The sequence below is a fragment of the Oncorhynchus kisutch genome, linkage group LG15 (assembly GCF_002021735.2).
Source record: "Oncorhynchus kisutch isolate 150728-3 linkage group LG15, Okis_V2, whole genome shotgun sequence".
NCBI classification, from domain to species: Eukaryota; Metazoa; Chordata; class Actinopteri; order Salmoniformes; family Salmonidae; genus Oncorhynchus; species Oncorhynchus kisutch.
The window spans coordinates 58,236,169-58,255,887 of NC_034188.2; the positions used below are offsets into that span (position 1 = coordinate 58,236,169).

At 43.2% G+C, this 19,719-nt stretch overlaps 1 protein-coding gene across 1 annotated transcript in view; it reads left to right on the forward strand.

Moving 5' to 3' along the window:
* The window catches only part of LOC109905586 (delta and Notch-like epidermal growth factor-related receptor), a 70,741-nt gene extending 52,472 nt beyond the window's left edge, over positions 1 to 18,269 (forward strand). The window contains exons 6-13 of the mRNA XM_020503037.2: positions 171 to 324; positions 1,169 to 1,282; positions 9,693 to 9,923; positions 15,064 to 15,186; positions 15,663 to 15,776; positions 15,952 to 16,083; positions 16,193 to 16,439; positions 17,004 to 18,269. Coding sequence (XP_020358626.1) covers positions 171 to 324; positions 1,169 to 1,282; positions 9,693 to 9,923; positions 15,064 to 15,186; positions 15,663 to 15,776; positions 15,952 to 16,083; positions 16,193 to 16,439; positions 17,004 to 17,115 — 1,227 coding nt within the window. The 3' untranslated portion in view covers positions 17,116 to 18,269. The remainder of the gene's footprint in view (positions 1 to 170; positions 325 to 1,168; positions 1,283 to 9,692; positions 9,924 to 15,063; positions 15,187 to 15,662; positions 15,777 to 15,951; positions 16,084 to 16,192; positions 16,440 to 17,003) is intronic.
* Positions 18,270 to 19,719: the final 1,450 nt, after the last annotated feature.

Here is a 19,719-nt window from a genome sequence, read left to right on the forward strand (position 1 = left end):
ATCTGACCACTCAGTCTCATCCGTTTTTCTTCTCATCACATGAACCCCTATACTAGTCACATATAGAGCCATGAGTTTATCCTGGTCAGGTCATGTGGTTGGGAGAAACTGGCACTAGTTTTGGTACCTTTAGTCAGTCAGTGTGTGACAGTGAACCCTCTGACCTCCAGAGCACCTTCTTCTGTGAGTGTGAGAATGGTTACTCTGGAATCTTCTGTGAGGAGTTTGATGCCTGCCACCTCAAGCCCTGCCAGAACTACGCCATCTGTAGTGACCTGAGGCAGGGGGACGAGGGCCGCAACTTCACTTGTATCTGCCCTCCAGGTAACTACTGTGTGTTTGTGTGTGTGTGTCTGTGTGTACATGCGTATGTGCGTGCATCACAGGAGGCTGCTGAGGGGAGAATAGCTCATAGTAATGGCCAGAATGGAGCAAAGAGAATGGCACCAAACACCTGCAAGCCATGTGTTTGGTGTATTTGATGCCATTCCACCCATTCCGCTCCAGTCATTACCACGAGTCTGTTCTCCTCAATTAAGGTGCCACCAATCTCCTGAGGCCTGCGTGTGTGAGAGTGTCTCCAAATGAAATAGGGGACGCAGAGAAGAGTCCACCCTTTCAACTTGTCAATTAGATATATTTGGGGCCCGGACCAGTGAGGGCAGCTTTGAGCCACCTGAGAGGATAATTGCCTTGTTATAGAAGCAGAGGCTGGAGCTGTTGTTGATGGCCAGCCACATCTTATTAGAGAAGAGTGATTACAGGACTGTGGTGGTATGCCTGCCTGCCTGACAGACAGACTGAGGGCAGTGGGTTCTCACAGGCTCATCTAGAGCAATGTGGAGGCCACACTACATGATTGATGGGTAGTAAGGTTGGGGGTAATTGGCTAGATGCAGGACTTGTTGACTTGTTCTTGGAAGAGTGAGTGTTCTGTTTTGAATTGACCTGATGAGCTAATGAAGATGGACAGTCATGGGGAAGTGTGAGACATAGGGTGGCCTGTGTGTGTGTTGCGTACATTTGTTTTTCTGTGTGTGTTCTTGTTATAGCGATAGTTGGATGGTTTGCATGTCAGTGCGTAAGAGTTGCGGGTGTATGTTTGGCTCCTTCTGTGTGTGTTCAGGTTTAATGCTATGTGACACTGTGTTTCGTCTGTGTGCTCCAGGGTTCGAGGGTGGTCTTTGCCAGTTGCAGGTGGACCACTGCCTGTCTCAGCCCTGCAGGAACGGGGCTACCTGCTCCAGCAGCCTGGCTGGACCCAGGTGCTACTGCCCTGAGGGTAGGTACTTTATCATAACTCTGCCCTGAGGGTAGTAGGTACCCCAGTACCAATAGCACAGAAAAGTGCAGAAAATTACCATAACATGTACAAATCCACAGCAATGAACAATAAATTCTGAGCCTCATTAGCAGGTTGTATATGTGTGTGTGTGTGTGTTGGACTGTCCTGTGTGTGTGTCTGAATATGTGTGTGAGGATATCCTAGTTCCGCTGCCGTTCGTTTCTGTGCCTACTCGGTGTTTATCTGTGCCAGACCGTTGCTCAATTTAAACCTTCCTCCACTAGTCTAATTAGTCCTCCTAGCCCTAACGACCGTCTCTCTGCCCCACATGGGAAATCTACGCCCGCTAAAACTAAATTCTGACAAACACAGTACTCCTAAATAAGGGCATGCCAATCCACACTTTTTATAAATACGCACACCCACACTGCCATGCGAAACCATTCCGGAATAATCCTCTTCGAACACATTAATAAAACAACAGAGGTATGAATGTAAAATCTGGTCCAAAAAATCTGGTACATTTCAGGTACAATTCCCTGCGGTCACTGAGTTCTGATCCACAGTCTTGCTAACAACGCAACTCGGATTAAATTATTAATCTTACACTGTTGGACGAACGCCAACGCTGACCAGAATTTTTTTATCCATCCACAGCAGTTTTTTTCCTTTGGTTGTTTTCACAGAAAGATCATGGTTATGGTGCAACAATGGGGGTGGAAACTGCTTCAGCACTTGGTAATTAGTGCGACAAGGAGGTGTGTGAGAGAGAGAGACTAAATATTGAACAGGCTCGTTAGGTAATCCTGCCATTTGGAGCCTTTCTACTGGGTTTCATGGCAATTAGCCTATCACATTCTCGAATGACCATGTGACTCCAGGTGACCGCAATCAGCCAGTGGAGGGTGAAGAGGAGGCACCTTGCCTCACCTCTACCTCTGTTTATACACAAACACACTAGGAGCGGACAGCTCCAGAATCCAAGCTGCAGACTCCTGTCCATCTGATTCCCATCCAGTTGTGAGAGACTGAGCAGGAGAGACGTAAAAAATGTGTTAGGGTTCACAGTTGTTTTCTTGTTTTTTCTGGCAGGTGAATGTGAGGGCAGCAGTATAGCAGATTAACAAAGCAGGATTATGGAGTTGGCCAACTAACTTGTCTACATATTCTGATAACTTTCTATTTTGTAGAAAGATAAGCTTTAAATTGGCATGGTCTAATTGAATTGACAGACAAATAGACATATCTGTTATGTCATGTAAGTTTAGCTTTTTAAATGAGCTATAAAATCAATTGTTATTTCTGCTTGCTTATCAAGGTTAGCTGGCTAACTAATTGATCCTGCTTTGTAGCATACCTCTTAGTACAGAGACGTTGTGAAGTGCTAAAGAGATGACCGACCTGGAATTATGGTGTGTTCGTGAGGAAAAGACACTCTTGTACTGTTGTAAATTTACCTCGACTGTCTCATTTATTTGAAGAAATTACAAGTATCTTTACTCTAGATCCTCTCTCTAACTATCACTGTCTCCAGAGACGCAGTGAAGAGCTTTAATGATAATTTGGTTTCGTTTGGCTGTGCATAAAGTGATGGATGACGACAATAGCAGAGGCAAGCATAGCAGAATCACGGCTTATGAACTTCCACTGCTGAAGGCAAATGGCAGGTGAGCAGGCCTGTAGTTTGTACTAGTAGTAGTTCGATAGAGCAGTATCATAAACATGACAAGTTGGGTTATTAGGTGTCATGTCCATTCATGACCAATCATGTCAGATGACAGAGCGGCTTTGAGCCCTGGCCAAAAGTAGTGCACATTATTAGGAAAGCAACAATATCTCATGGTTTTACCAATTCGACTTCAGATTCAGACTTTTATCCACGTTTCTCCAAATGTCACATCTTGAAAATAAGGGTTGGGATAGGGTTAACACATTAACTTTAGGCATCCATTCTGAATGGTTGAGTTCAGGGTTAAGGTTTGGGATAGGGTTAAAACCAGACTGTAGAAAATGAGTGTCTACCACTGGGATCGAACGCGCAATCGGATTCAGTCATGGGATTGACGTCCTCAGGAAATGGACAGACGTCCAATTTCAAAGTCAATCTTGAGCGATCTGCTCGACGATATATGGGTACCATTTCAGACACAGCCAGAGCCTCTTGAGGAGGTTGCTCCCAGCAGTCCTCCTAGCTCTCGGTCTGTCCTCTGAGGTCTCTCTCTCAGCTCTGGGACTGGCACTGTCTCCAGTGAGGAACAGGAGGGCCGGAGGTGCTATATTTAGACTCCTAACTCTATTGGAGTACAGCTGCTCTGCTAAAGCTGCTCTCCTTTCATATCAGAGCTCCCCTGGGAATCTGGTTTAGTGTGCAGGCTTGGTAAAGTGTGTGTGTGTGGTGGAGAGAGCTGGTGTGGTCCCATGGTGTTTATATTTGCGTACCTTGTTTGTACAGATGAACGTGGTATCTTCAGGCGTTTAGAAATTGCTCCCAAGGATGATCCAGACTTGTGGAGGTCTACACATTTTTTTCAGAGGTCTTTCCTTTGATTTTCCCATGATGTCAAGCAAAGAGGCACTGAGTTTGAAGGTATCCCTTGAAATACATCCACAGGTACACCTCCAATCGACTCAAATTATATCAATTAGCCTATCAGAAGCTTCTAAAGCCATGGCATAATTTTCTGGAATTTTCCAAGCTGTTTAAAGGCGCAGTCAACTTAGTGTATGTAAACTTCTGACCCACTGGAATTGTGATACAGTGAAATAATCTGTCTGTAAACAATAGTTGGAAAAATGACTTGTATCATGCACAAAGTAGATGTCCTAACCGACTTGCCAAAACTAGAGTCTGTTAACAAGAAATTTGTAGAGTGGTTGAAAAAATAGTTTTAATGACTCCGACCTAAATGTATGTAAACCTCCAACTTCAACTGTACACCTTGACCTAAACATCAACGCCATAGGCAACTTCCACAAAGATGTGAACGATCTGAGAGACAAGGCAAGAAGAGCCTTCTATGCCATCAAAAGGAGCATACAATTCACAAAATGGGGCAAACACCAAATTGAGACTCTGCATGCAAAATTCTGCACAAAAATCCTCTGTGTACAACGCAAAACACCAAATAATGCATGCAGAGCAGAATTAGGCAGACACCCGCTAATTATCAATCTAGAAAAGCAACGTTAAATTCTACAACCACCTAAAAGGAAGTGATTCCCAAACCTTCCATAACAAAGCCATCACCTACTGAGAGATGAACCTGCAGAAGAGTCTCCTAATCAAGCTGGTCCTGGGGCTCTGTTCACAAACAGAGCCCCAGGACATCAACACAATGAGACCCAACTAAATCATGAGAAAACAAAAAGATAATTACTTAACACATTGGAAAGGATTAACAAAAAAACTGGAATGCTATTTGGCCCTAAATAGAGAGTCCACAGTGGCAGAATACCTGACCATTGTGACTGACCCAAACTTAAGGAAGGCTTTGACTATGTACAGACTCAGTGAGCGTAGCCTTGCTATTGAGAAAGGCCGCTGTAGGCTGACCTGGCTCTCAAGAGAAGACGGGCTATGTGCACACTGCCCACAAAATGAGGTGGAAACTGAGCTGCACTTCCTAACCTCCTGTCAAATGTATGACCATATTAGAGACACATATTTCCCTCAGATGACACAGATCCACAAAGAATTTGAAAACAAATCTGATTTAGATGAACTCCCATATCTACTGGGTGAAATAAGTGTGCCATCGCAAGATTTGTGACCTGTTGCCACAAGAAAAGGGCAACCAGTGAAGAACAAACACCATTGTAAATACAACCCATATTTATGTTTATTTTCCCATTTGTACTTTAACCATTTGCACATCGTAACAACACTGTATATATTCATAATATGACATTTGTAATGTCTATTCTTTTGGAACTTCTGTGAGTATAATGTTTACTGTTCATTTGTATTGTTTATTTCACTTTTGTATATTATCTACTTCACTTGCTTTGGCAATGTTAACATATGTCTCCCATGCCAATAAAGCCCCTTGAATAGAATTGAATTGAGAGATGGGGTCCTGATGCTCAGACACTGAGCCAATCTCCCTGACAACAAGGCCCAAGGCAAATGCCACCAAGCAGCAGGGTGGGAAAACTGTGCAGTGCAGACTTATCTTGCTACAGAGATAAAGGAATCGAGCTGTGATTTCCCTCCTTCCTATCTTCACATCCTCCTTTACCTCCCTCTTTTCTTTTCCTCTTGTCATGTCACCTTTTCTACTACACCTGAGATGATGTGCGGTTGTGTGTCTATATGTCTGTGTGTGGACATAAAGGGGGAGTGATCAAAGTCAAAACTCGACAATTACGTTTAATCATTCATTCCGACGGGCTACGGTTGAGGTTTGGGATAGGGTTAAAGTAGGAAAACATAACAATGAGTGCCTAGCAATGTGATTGAACCCACAATCCTCTGAGTTGTAGAGCGCAGTTTAAAAGTCATGAACATTCAAAATCATGTTTTTCATGAAATTGGATGATATTTGAATAAAACCCAAATCAAAGTATGAAAAATGACTGTTTCTTCTACATTGATGAGTTTTGATCATAACGTTACTGATCCCCTCCCCCATGTCAAACACTTGGATTCAGGTGACCCTAACTCTCATGTTAATACACCAATGGTAACATAATACTCTCTTACCTAGTTTAAATAAGTACGGCCTTGTACAACATTTGACTGTAAGCGTGTCAGCAAATACAGTATAATTACAATTTTACACTTCCATCCATGGTGAAGATACTTACCGTATGTCTCCCCTTTCATCTGTGTCTGGTGTTAGCTAGTTACTGGCTAGCTAGGTCTTCATCTGTGTCTGGTGTTAGCTAGTTACTGGCTAGCTAGGTCTTCATCTGTGTCTGGTGTTAGCTAGTTACTGGCTAGCTAGGTCTTCATCTGTGTCTGGTGTTAGCTAGTTACTGGCTAGCTAGGTCTTCAGCCAGCATGGAACAAAAGAGCGGGAAGGGTCGTTCAAAACTCATGTTTCCATCCACAGTTTTTATACAAGTAAAGTCATACCATTATGAAAGAAAATCATGACAGCTGTGATGGAAACAGGAAGTTTCGCTACAATTCTATAAATGGAGACAGATAATTTGTTTGTTTGACAAGGTGGGATCTTTTTGTGTCTGTAAAATGAACTATGTGAGAAATGGTGGTGGAAATGCCTTTGCTCAAATATAGATATAATAACTATCATATCAAAGCAGTGGTGATTTTAGCATGTAAATCTTGGTGGGGCAAAATGCATGCCAGCAAAGCCACAACACAACACTAAACAATACATGAATTGCACTATAATGGTGACAAGCGGTGCCCACAAACTGTTAGGTCCTACATAAAGCTGTCCCAACAGCAGAGCTTTCTTTCCAGCACCACAGAGTGAATCCTTACCACTGCTACACCTGGCTATCAGCGGAGCCTTGTCTGGCAGCAAAACAGTTAATTCAGCCTTGTTTACTGCCTTTAAAAACAAAACAGCTTATATGGCAGACCATACCTCCCTGGCATATTACATCATTTATGCAGCAGCATACAATACATTTTTGGACTCACCTTGTTGTGCGAGGCAGTCCTTCGTTGGAAAATTGTCATCAAAATTTACATTTCCGAGTTGGATGACTGTTCAAAACGTATTTTCCCAGTCTGACTTCCCAGTTGATATGCTTGCGGTTAGCCACTGTCACCGATTCCTTCCAAACAACTCATTGTTGAATTTGCGATTTCCAACTTGTTGTGTAATGTTTATGGTCGATGAGCACCGATACGTTTTATCTATCATTTCTATTCATTATTTCTCTTCATATGACAAGGATTAAAAAGGATTTTCCAGTTGATTGTCGTCTTGATTTATGATGATGACTGCTAGCTAAGATTTTGAAAGTAAGATGTTGACTTGATCATTCCAATCAAAGCTACTGTAGATTTTACGTAATTTTATCTGTGGCCAATGACCTTGAGCCTTCTTGGAAGGGCACTTCTAATGTAACTCGATGGCAGCACACAAAGGGCTCACATTCTTGATGTTTACCTTTATTAAAGGCGGGTGACGTAGTGTCCCCATGAGTGACAGAACACTGAGCCAATCACGGTTCAATGCTGAGCCTATTTTTCTGCTGGTCTGCCCCACCACCACAGAAAGCACTGAGCTAGGCTGTAACACCTGCATTTTGGAGCTGCCTGTTTGTACACTGCTTTATTAACTCAATTGTGTGTGTGTGTGTGTAATATATATATTTTTACATTGTTTGCAAACTGATATGTGACATGTATTAATGGCAAAATAACAGGCAAGCCCCCCCCCCCCCCCAAAAAAAAAGACAAAGACAAGCTCTTTCATGTGTTAAAAACAAAATCTCTCATATAATGTTTTTTATTTTTTTCGCCACTGTATCGAAGTAAACTTAGAGTCACTTGATGATATGGTGTGTGGTCCTCCCACTAAGACTCGGAAAGACTTTAGTCTACAGATGTTATGATGACAGGGTGGTGAAAGTGCATGGTGATCTTGATGCTCCTTTCCAATAAATATCGAGGGTCTTATTCTGGTGACATGATGATCGCTGCTTGACTGCCATTTGACAAATACAAATATCCGTCTTATACATAATCTCATCATGTAGACTAGCCTACTGTACTCACACAGTCTACCTGCACAGTATCTGCGAGCTGTTGGCTAGAGCGCAGGTGCCCAGACCAGAGTAGGCACATTTGCTATTTAAAGCAACCGTTTTCTGACAAAACTATCGGTAAAACATATTGAACTGCAGATTTTGATCCGGTACATAAACCTAAGTGAAACATGTCTTTGTGTTCACTATGTCATCACATACTGATTTTTTTCTCTGCAACAAGTCTGTTTGGTGGAAGCACACCACTGGTAATTTGTTTGAATATTCTCATGATAATTTGTAGCCAATTGGATGGAAACTGAGCTAGTGATGCAATTTAAATGTAGTTTGAGTTAATTGCGTATCACCAAATTAGCTTGAGATGATTTTACTGCTCACTGCGTCCAAGTTTCTTGACATAGGCATTTCAAAGAGCTGTAAGTCAAGGCAAGCTCATGAATATAAGCTCCCTGCCCACTCAGGGTGTCTTTTCAAACTTCTTGGTAGTTGGCCATGAGAGAAAGTCATTTTTCTAAAATTGTGAGCATTTCTATCCCCCAAAATATTGTGTGATATTTTAGTCACTCAAGTTTTTTTTAATACATGGGACCTTTTTCTTCGGGACCTTTTTCTTCGGAACCTTTATGTCCTCTATCTCCATCCACAACGCGCTAGCAAGCCGTGAGCCTGCTCTATGGTAACAGGCGCTCACGTTGCCCCTAGTGACTGGTATTGAATGTATCTCCCGACGTCCCGGGGACCTGGGCAAACGTCTGCAGTCAAACCAGGTAGACCTGGCTTTTCTACTCCCACTAGCCTTCTACACCCTGATGCTCTTATGAAAAAGACTGATCATAAATTGAGGTCACCCTCAATCAAACCTCCACTTTGTCACACCTTCTGTAATCGCTGCCACAATCTCTGCCACTCTCAAGGTGCCCTCCTTGCCGCTTCCCTCCTCCCCTCCAGCCCACCCTCCCCTCTGTCCTCCCTCCCTCCTCAGGAGAATGGTGTTTTTATCAGGATCATCGCCATGGTAGCGCAGAGAGGAGACTGCATTATTGTGAAGAGACTGTGTGTGTGTGTGTGAGCATTTATGAGGGTGTTTGTGTCAGCCTATGTATGTGTGTTGGCCTGTGTGTGTTACACAGTCAATATAACCCAGGAGCATGTTGATTGTGTCAGTGATTGTGTAAGTGTGTGTAGTTCATCGGGCTGATGAAGATAGGGTCTGCTGATTCATTTACCTGATGCAGGGAGGACTCAGGATCACCCAGACTGATGGACATTATCTCACTGTCACCTTAGAGAGGGAGGAATAATCTGCTGGAGTTGCTGGGTTTCTGTGTGTGTCTCAGACAGATTATTTTATTTCTTTCTCATAGATTATGCATGTATGAACTACACATGGACACATCCAGCCCAAAGCAGGAGGTTTAAAAAAATACTTACTAGTCGCCAAAGTACCGGAGCATGTCTTTAAGTATGTGCTTGCTGGCTTGTCTTGAAGAACAATACCTGTTTGTTTGTGGGCGGGAGACTGGGGACGGGTTTGTGTGAAGACAAAACAGACGCTGTAGGCTACATCCCAGTGAGTCCACAGAGCCACCTCAACACCCACAATGGGGTCCTTCACACTCCCAGAACCCCCCAGCATTTCTGCCACCAGACTAGATCCCCCCCCCCCTCTCTTTCTCGCTCCTCTCACTCACTCTTTTTCTCCCTTCATCTCTCTCAGGGTATCAGGGCAGTATGTGTGAACAGAGGGTGGACCCATGTGCCTCCAGCCCCTGCCACAACAACGGGAGCTGCTTTCCCCAGGGTCCCGGCCTGGGCTTTGGCTGCAGCTGTGCCGCCGGCTTTACCGGCCCGACCTGTGCCCAGTTGGTGGACTTCTGTGCCCTCAACCCCTGTGCCCACGGGATTTGCCGCAGTGTGGGCACTAGCTTCAGGTGTCTGTGTGTCCCAGGTGAGCCATTCTGTGTCTGCGTGCGAGCGAGCGTGTGTTAGTAAGGGGGGGGAAATCTGATCCACCTCCCATTACCCACACTATAGATGAGCTGTAAAACTAGCTAACAGATTGATTCTCCCACAATACATATGATACTACAGTGAACCTGTCACATGTAACATACAGCATCTTAAATTAGCATTGTTACTACTCGCTATTCCACAACTCATTCCCCAACCCACCCAGTGGTATCATTGATGTAGACAGAGTGCCACTGGTTTTTATGGCTCCATGCTCAGATTAATGGTGTGGAATGATGACAAATCATTATCCCTTATTCAGCAAATACCCAGCTGTGTGACCAGACCTGGGTTCAAATACTATTTGAAATCATTTCAATTACTTTAGCTGGGCTTGATTGAGCTTGCCTGGTACAAGGGAACCAATAGAATAGTCACCAAATTGCAAACCCCGCCCATTTGGCACTCCAGGCAAATGGTAGTAATATTGGAAATATTTCAAATAGTATTTAAGCCCAGGTCTGGGTGTGACTGCAGGAGAACGACCCTATCAGTAGAAGAATCAACACAGTGTGACAGACTGCTGCTCCTCCCTATCAGTCTGTCCTAGAGTTCCCTTTATATATCTTTCTGCCTTTCAGTTTTCATTTTGATGTAATTTGCCATCTTAGGTTGGATGGAGAGGGGAGTGAGAGACACTCAAAATTAGTAATAGCTTTTTTTTTTTTACAGAAACAACCCAATTCTACCATTTTAGATCACTTCACTTAAAATAGTTCCTTTGGGGATCACACTATCCATTCAGACTGTCCTCTGTAGCCAGATACTTCTCACTGTGTTCATACTCTTATTAGTATATTATTGTCTCATACCATTGCGTTATGTTATTTGTTCTCTCATTGAAACAACCTCAGATCTTGCATTGGTACAGTATATTCATATATACTGTACAGTGCATTCGGAAGGTATTCAGACCCCTTCACTTTTTCCACATTTTATTATGTTACAGCCTTATTCTAAAATGTATTAAATAGTCCCCCCCCCCCCCCCCCCTCTATACACACTACCTCATAATGACAAAGCAAAAACTGTTTTTTATTTATTTAGTAAAAATAAAAAACTATCACATTTACATAAGTATTCAGACCCTTTGTTGAAGCACCTTGGGCAGCGATTACAGCCTTGAGTCTTATTGGGCATGACGCAACAAGCTTGGCACACCTGTACTTGGGGAGTTTCTCCCATTCTTCTCTGCAGATCCTCTCAAGCTCTGTCAGGTTGGATGGGGAGCGTCATTGCACAGCTATTTTCAGGTCTCTCCAGAGATGTTCGTTCAGGTCCGGGCTCTGGCCGGGCCACTCAAGGACATTCAGAGACTCCTGTGTTGTCTTAGCTGTGTGCTTAGGGTTGTTGTCCTGTTGGAAGGTGAACCTCGCCCAAGTCGGAGGTCCTGACCACTCTGGAGCAGGTTTTCATCAAGGATCTCTTTGTACTTTGCTCCGTTCATCTTTGTCTCGATCCTGACTAGGCTCCCAGTCCCTGCCGCTGAAAAACATCCCCACAGCATGATCCTGCATCCACCATGCTTTACCGTAGGGATGGTGCTACGTTTCCTCCAGATGTGAGGCTTGGCATTCAAACCAAAGAGTTCAAGCTTGGTTTCATCAGAACAGAGAATCTTGTTTTACATGGTCTGAAAGTCCTTAGGTGCCTTTTGGCAAACTCCAAACGAGCTGTCATGTGCCTTTTGCAGAGGAGTGGCTTCCGTCTGGCATTCAGCCATAAAGGCCTGATTGGTGGAGTGCTGTGGAGATGGTTGGCCTTCTGGAAGGTTCTCCCATCTCCACAGAGGAACTCTGGAGCTCTGTCAGAGTGACCATCGGGTTCTTGGTCACATCCCTGACCAAGGCCCTTCTCCCCCGATTGCTCAGTTTGGCCGGGTGGCCAGCTCTAGGAAGAGTCTTGGTGGTTACATTTAAGAATGATGGACACCACTGTGTTCTTGGGGACCTTCAATGCTGCAGAAATGTTTTGGTACCCTTCGCCAGATATGTGCCTTGACACAATCCTGTCTCAGAGCTCTATGGACAATTCCTTCAACCTAATGGCTTGGTTTTTGCTCTGATATGCACTGTCAACTGTGGGACTTTATATAGATAGGTGTGTGCCTTTCCAAATCATGTCCAATCAATTGAATTTACCACAGGTGGACTCCAATCAAGTTGTAGAAACATCTCAAGGATGATCAATGGAAACATGCTGTTAGGGAGTGCGTAACTGGCGGCAGAGAAGTCAGGCGCAGGAGAGCAAAACTGGGTAATCAACGGAGCAGTTTTATTCATAAAATCACCGGAAACCAGAACAACAAACAAATGGGTACAAAACCCACCGGGCACCAGAAAAAACGTGCACGTGCACTTGGCTAGAAGACCGGAGATGCCGAGCGCTGCCCGAACAAAGTGAGAAACCGACTTCGGTGGAAGTCGGGACAGATGAACCTGCGCTCAAGTCCCATAGCAAAGGTTCTGAATACTTATGTAAATAAGGTATTTTTGCTTTGCTAAAAATTAATTATGGGGTATTGTGTGTGTAGATTGGTGAAGAAAAATTAATTATGGGGTATTGTGTGTGTAGATTGGTGAAGAAAATGTTTTATTTAATACATTTTAGATTAAGCTGTAACGTTTCTAAATTTGGAAAAGGGAAGGGGTCTGAATACTTTCCAAATGCACAGACAGTATATTCACACAGTATATTCACACAGTATGTTCATACATAATATCACACAGTATGTTCACACAGTATGTTCATACATAATATCACACAGTATGTTCACACATAATATCACACAGTATGTTCATACAGTATGTTCATACATAATATCACACAGTATGTTCACACAGTATGTTCATACATAATATCACACAGTATGTTCACACAGTATGTTCACACATAATATCACACAGTATGTTCATACAGTATGTTCATACATAATATCACACAGTATGTTCATACAGTATGTTCACACATAATATCACACAGTATGTTCACACATGATATCACACAGTATGTTCACACATAATATCACACAGTATCTTCATACATAATATCACACAGTATGTTCACACAGTATGTTCATACATAATATCACACAGTATGTTCACACATAATATCACACAGTATGTTCATACAGTATGTTCATACATAATATCACACAGTATGTTCACACAGTATGTTCATACATAATATCACACAGTATGTTCACACAGTATGTTCACACATAATATCACACAGTATGTTCATACAGTATGTTCATACATAATATCACACAGTATGTTCATACAGTATGTTCACACATAATATCACACAGTATGTTCACACATAATATCACACAGTATGTTCACACATAATATCACACAGTATGTTCATACATAATATCACACAGTATGTTCACACAGTATGTTCATACATAATATCACACAGTATGTTCACACATAATATCACACAGTATGTTCATACAGTATGTTCATACATAATATCACACAGTATGTTCACACTATGTTCATACATAATATCACACAGTATGTTCATACAGTATGTTCATAAATAATATCACACAGTATGTTCACACATAATATCACATAGTATGTTCATACATAATATCACACAGTATGTTCATACAGTATGTTCATAAATAATATCACACAGTATGTTCATACAGTATGTTCATACATAATATCACACAGTATGTTCATACAGTATGTTCATACATAATATCACACAGTATGTTCATACAGTATGTTCATACATAATATCACACAGTATGTTCATACATAATATCACACATAATATCACACAGTATGTTCACACAGTATATTCACACACAATATCACACAGTATATGCACACATAATATCACACGGTATATTCACACATAATATCTCTTTTCACCTTTCACGCTAACCTATTCTCTGTTCTCCATTTCTCTTCATCTCTTTGGCTTTCTGTCCCCCTCTCTTCTCTCCATCTCTTCCTCATCTCATTTCCCTCTCCCTCTCCTCTGTCATCTGCTTGATTTTTATTAGGATCTCTTTTTATTAGGTGAGACCGTTGCTTTGCGCTTCCTTCCAGACCATTGTCTGTCTGCAACCATTGTTTGACTACACTAGTTGGGCAGATGCCATCCAATCACACATCTCCATTCAGACAGCCGCCATCTAACGGGAATGATGTCATTGGTGATTTGCAATCAGACTCGTTTAAGGATATAATTGACCTTTTCTCCTGTTCATCAATATGCCAGCTGGTGTCTGCGTCCTCTACGAGGAGAGGAGGCTGTGAGGGATCTGATATATACTCTAGTGGATCCCAGGCTCCCTGTATCCCTATCAGACAGAGCAGAGTCAGACTAGCCAGAGGATATGGGTCTGGGAGTCTGGGAAAGGCACTTGACATTTCACTGGATCTTTTTATGAGAAACTCTGGCATTTATCAAGGCTTACTTTGTATGTAAATGTTTCCTCTCATGGTGAACGACAAACACATGCACACACCAGCAGAAAGCCAGACACACACAGCCCGACACACACTCACGCATGCATCACACTTACTGACATGTCTATACTCAGTACGGTAGCTTCTGCTTGTAAGCTCTGAAGAAAGAACACAATGTCCTACATCAACTTTGAGATTCTGTCAATCTGTGTTCTGACCTTGGGCTCATACTGCTTCTCTTTTATAGGGAAAAACACCAAGACCCACAGTTCTGTCCCAGTGCAAACCTGCCACCTAGTGGTAACTGGAGTGTACTGCATATAAGACATCACAAACAGTCACGGCTGAATCAGGGCTATATCGACGTAATCATAGAATTGCATCTATAATTGATTTAATAAGATGTCTGTGGATGTAACATCCACAAGGTTTTGCTTGTTCCATCTAAGTGATCATCTCTATATATAAATAAAGGCACATTAAACCACTTATCTCCCTCGCATAAAAAAAATGATGTGTGCTGAGGAGTCTATCACCCTGATCTTCTCGTTAGTGATATCTAAACATAATCATGCCTTGAACTGTCATCTAATATTATGATCAAAGACAGTGTGACTTTATGTGTGTGTGTGGTGTGTCTCCCAGGGTACCATGGTCTGTACTGTGAGGAAGAATACAACGAGTGTTTGTCAGCCCCCTGCCAGAACTCTGCTACCTGCAGAGACCTCATCAACGCTTACGAATGTGTCTGCACTCCCCAGTATGAAGGTAGGGGTGGGTGTGTGTGTATTGATTTCAATCCAATGTGACTCAACGGGGACAGTTTTAAGTATGTTATCCTGGGATGGGATTGTGTGATGATGCTGATGCTGCAATATGTATGCTAATTCGATGAGTTTATACACCCTGTATTATGAATGTGTCCATATAAATGATTGTGTGTTGTCTACAGTATGTGTAGTAAATTGTAAACTGTCATGTGTAAAGCAGACCTGGATTCAAATACTATTTGTAATCATTTCAAATATTTATGCTGTCCTTTTAATGAGCTTGTCTGTTGCAATGAGCCAATACAAAAGTCCTAAAAGTGCAAACACAGCCCTCCTGGCACTCCAGACAGGCTAAAGCAAATGCGTAAAGTGTTTGAAATATTTCCAAAGGTATTTGAACCCAGGTCTGTAGAGAGTACTGTGTGTGTGTGTGTGTGTGTCATTAATGGGTCATATGTGTGTGTCCCTGTGCAGGCAGACACTGTGAGATCTACAGGGATCCTTGTCTGAAGGCTCACTGTCAGAATGGAGGACACTGTGAGAGTGTGGGCCTCAACGCCACATGTGTCTGCCCACCTGGTTACCTTGGTGAGCATTTCAACTCTGTGTGTGTGTTTTGTGTGTGCGTGTGGGTACACATGTCTATCATAGTAGGCCTTGGGGACACAGGTGGGAGTAGGCTGTTCTGACTAGGGAACCCAAAGTATACCTGTACCTGCCCCCCCCCCCCCCCCCCCCCCCCGCCCACTATTGGTTATCTCAGGGGAGGACTGTGAGGTTGACATCAACGAGTGTGAGAGCAATCCCTGTCATCACGGAGGAACCTGCATCGACCAATCAAAAGCATACACCTGCCACTGCCCCCCAGGCTGGGTAGGAGCCAGCTGTGAGATACGTAAGTACATTACCCAGAATCCCCTTGTTGTGGGAGTAAATTATGAAATATGATTACATGTACATGCCTTTCTTAGGTTTATTCATAAGTCTGTCTGTTTCTCTCTCAGACTTGCAGTGGAAGACCACCCACCCCGAGGACACTCTGACCAACATGCCGCGTCACTCTCTCTACATCATCATCGGCGCCCTGTGCGTGGCCTTCATCCTCATGCTCATCATCCTCATCGTGGGCATCTGCCGCATCAGCCGCATCGAGTACCAGGGCTCATCTCGCCATGCCTACCAGGAGTTCTACAACTGCCGTAGCATCGACAGCGAGTTCAGCAACGCCATCGCCTCCATCCGCCACGCCAGGTGAGACGGCACAAAGCTCTCTGAACAAGTCACACCTCAGGGTAGACTAGGCTTGCTTAATATGAGTATACAAGTGCCTCAACATTGTTAATATTTAATGTATTAAATTGATTCAGCCATTAGAAACACCTCCTGTTTTAGCTTTGCTGTTAACTGGGAGATTAAGGCCCATTCAAGTTTTTAATGTCACATGCACAAGTACAGTGAAATGCCTTTCTTGAAAACTCAAAACCCAACAATGCAATACTCAATAACAATGTCATACATGAGACAAAGGCCCCTTCCGGTAGATTTTAGGCTAATCTTGGAAGATTACCAGCACTAGGGTATACTCACCTGTAATACACTGTGGGTAAATGTGTAATGCCTCTCTTACAACACCATGTTTATATTACTCTGTTTGTAACATGCAACATCTCCTTTAAAACCATACATTCACCTGTCACCTGTATTTAATTCTCAACCTAGCAACTCTACACTTGAAACATTAGGATCTGTCTTGCATGTAGCTAGCTGTCCTACCTGAAGTGATGTCCAAATATGTGTTTTCTTCCCCTCTCTCAGATTTGGGAAGAAGTCCCGGCCGGCAATGTACGACGCTGCACCCATCACCTACGAGGACTACAGCCCTGACGACAAGCCCCTGGTCACTCTGATCAAAACAAAAAATTTGTAGAAAACACAGCGGCAACACCCACCCACACACACAGTATCACGCATCACCTGTTCACACACACAACTAACTGCACATGTTCGGCCGTACACCAATACACACAAATTCAGTTAATGCAAACCATTTAATATTTCTTTAGATAAAAATGAACAAAATAAATGTAGTGGAGAAAAAACCCAAACAATAGTTATGCGGGAAATCTGTTGGAATATCCATAAAGCTACTGTAGCATAAGAGCGTACCTTTTTTAGTAGGTGTTGGGTGATACTGCCATCTTGGTTGCTTCTTCTCTCCAGTAGAATGTGACTACATTACCCAGGATGCCATTGGGTTCCTAGAGGGGGTGGTTCCTGATGTCCCTCACTGACCCATGAGCTCAGTTTAAAGTATAGATTCAGCAGAGGCTGTTGATAGGAGTTCTTACAGGTGTGGTAGAAATAGGTGCACTTGTCATAGTGCAGTACGATATATCTTTCTATATAAAAAAATCTACAGTAGGTTGCCTTACTTGGTGCATGGGTAGATTCAATGTTTTCTGCATCATTTTGAAACCCTCCGTATATTGTGGTTGATTTACTGTGTCTTTGCCAGGTTTATGGCAAAATCGTCACCTCCTTCAGGCAACAACGTCAGGGTAGAGGTAGAAGAGATGTACACTATGGAGGGAAGCTTTAGAACAGCAATTTAAAAAAACATTGGTTGTCATGTTTTTATTATTTACATGCAAGTTCTGTACAAATAAAGGAAGAGTAATAATTGTGTTTTTTGCAGGAGTGGTCGGAGTAGCCAGTGGGTGGGTCTTGAGTGGATGATTGAGAGGTGGGGGTCAGCTGGTGGGGCTGCTCCAGTAATATATGTGCTTCTGTGTCCCAGGTATAGGTGTCTCTCTCTCTCTCTCTCTGTCTGTGTGCGGTTGTGTTGTTCCACTCAGGGTCAACCCCTGGGTGCATTCGTTTGGGGCGCCGGATGGGCGGCACATTTTAGACCATTCCATTGGTTCTTTAGAAATCTCCGCCCACCCGGAGCACCGAGTGAGCTCTCCACTTGACTAATGTTTTGCCTACTAGGGTCGTCTTTTTTTTTTAAAGAGAAGAACCACATGATTATTATCTATGTTCAATGATGTAACAATAAAGGTTGAAGTGAACACAAACCCAGCTGGTGTCTCTTGTTTGTTCTTATTATGACACCAGAGGTCTATTTGTGTCTAGAAAAACATTTGACTCACAGGGTTCTGTTGACTCAATGGAAATGTACTATGACAAGACTTGGTCATTGTAATACACGTGTATAAACATGAATGTAAAATGTATAACCTCATTGACGCTCTCATCCCGTCATGCCGGCTGGAGCATTTGGCAGCAACAAAGGATCTTCACCTTCCTGTGGTCTTTGGCCGTCTTCTCCACTGTGCTCCAGCTCTACTGGTGTTGCTGGAGTTCAGCCTTCAGTCGTCATTGTTCTCCATGTTGTCACGGGCCTCCCTTTCTTCTGTCTGCCTTCTGGACTCTAATGGACAGCTAACCTTGGTATGGAATCAGTATTTCTTCTGTCCAATCCAACTCCAGCAGCATCTCTTGAGTATTGTGACCAAAACCTCAGCAATTAGATCTCAATACTCTTGAATTGGGAAAATAATACTGAAGTCACAAAGGTGATTTATCACGACTTGACATGAGAAGTGGGTTTGGATAACCTCCAAAGCACAAGACTAAGTACTATTTTTGGACTAAACTAGTGCTTTGAAAACCAAATCAAATTTGTATCCTATCAATATTGTGCATTTCACAACTCCTGAGAACCTAATCAATCAATCTTAACAAATTAAGGAAAAACTCAAGTTTTGTAAGTACTGGTGTTATCCAGCATCAATCCACCAAAAGACATGCTAAATACAGGGACACTATAGCAACTCAACAACACTGGCCAGAATGAGGAGTGTCCATAGATGCAGTACCCACTACCATAGGAAAATGGGCAACATGTTTCCACCAATAGACAGTCTCTCCATGCCCAGTTGCCCCAGACAACATGTCAGCAGTGGGAAATACCCATATAAGGAGTGTTGTTAGCCCTGTGTGCGGCCTTGGTGACCTCCTGCTTAATCCAGATGTTCCCAGAGTAAACATCTGTAAATACAGGCTGGCTGTGGCGTCATCTCGTCACTCACTGCGCCTACACACACACACGTGAACGCATGGACACACACGCAAACACACCCAGAGTCACACACACGTATTCACGCATGGACACACAAACACACAGAGCCACACGCATTCACACACACAGACAGACAGACACATACATACACACACACACACACACACACACACACACACACACACACACACACACACACACACACACACACACACACACACACTTTGTGGAGCTGAGAGGAGCCAGTGGTTATTGATGAGGTTCACCCTACACTGAATTCTGAGTGGGGAGCCTTTGTCGACCTCTACCCCTTTTCCCCTTTCCATGACCTCCAGGGTCACGGGGAACTGTTTGGCCTTCGTAGGGGTCCCTTGGTAGGCACAACTCCTATAAACTGAGTCATGGCCAGTTCTGACGGAGCCACTTCACTGGAGCCAGAAGGCTGGA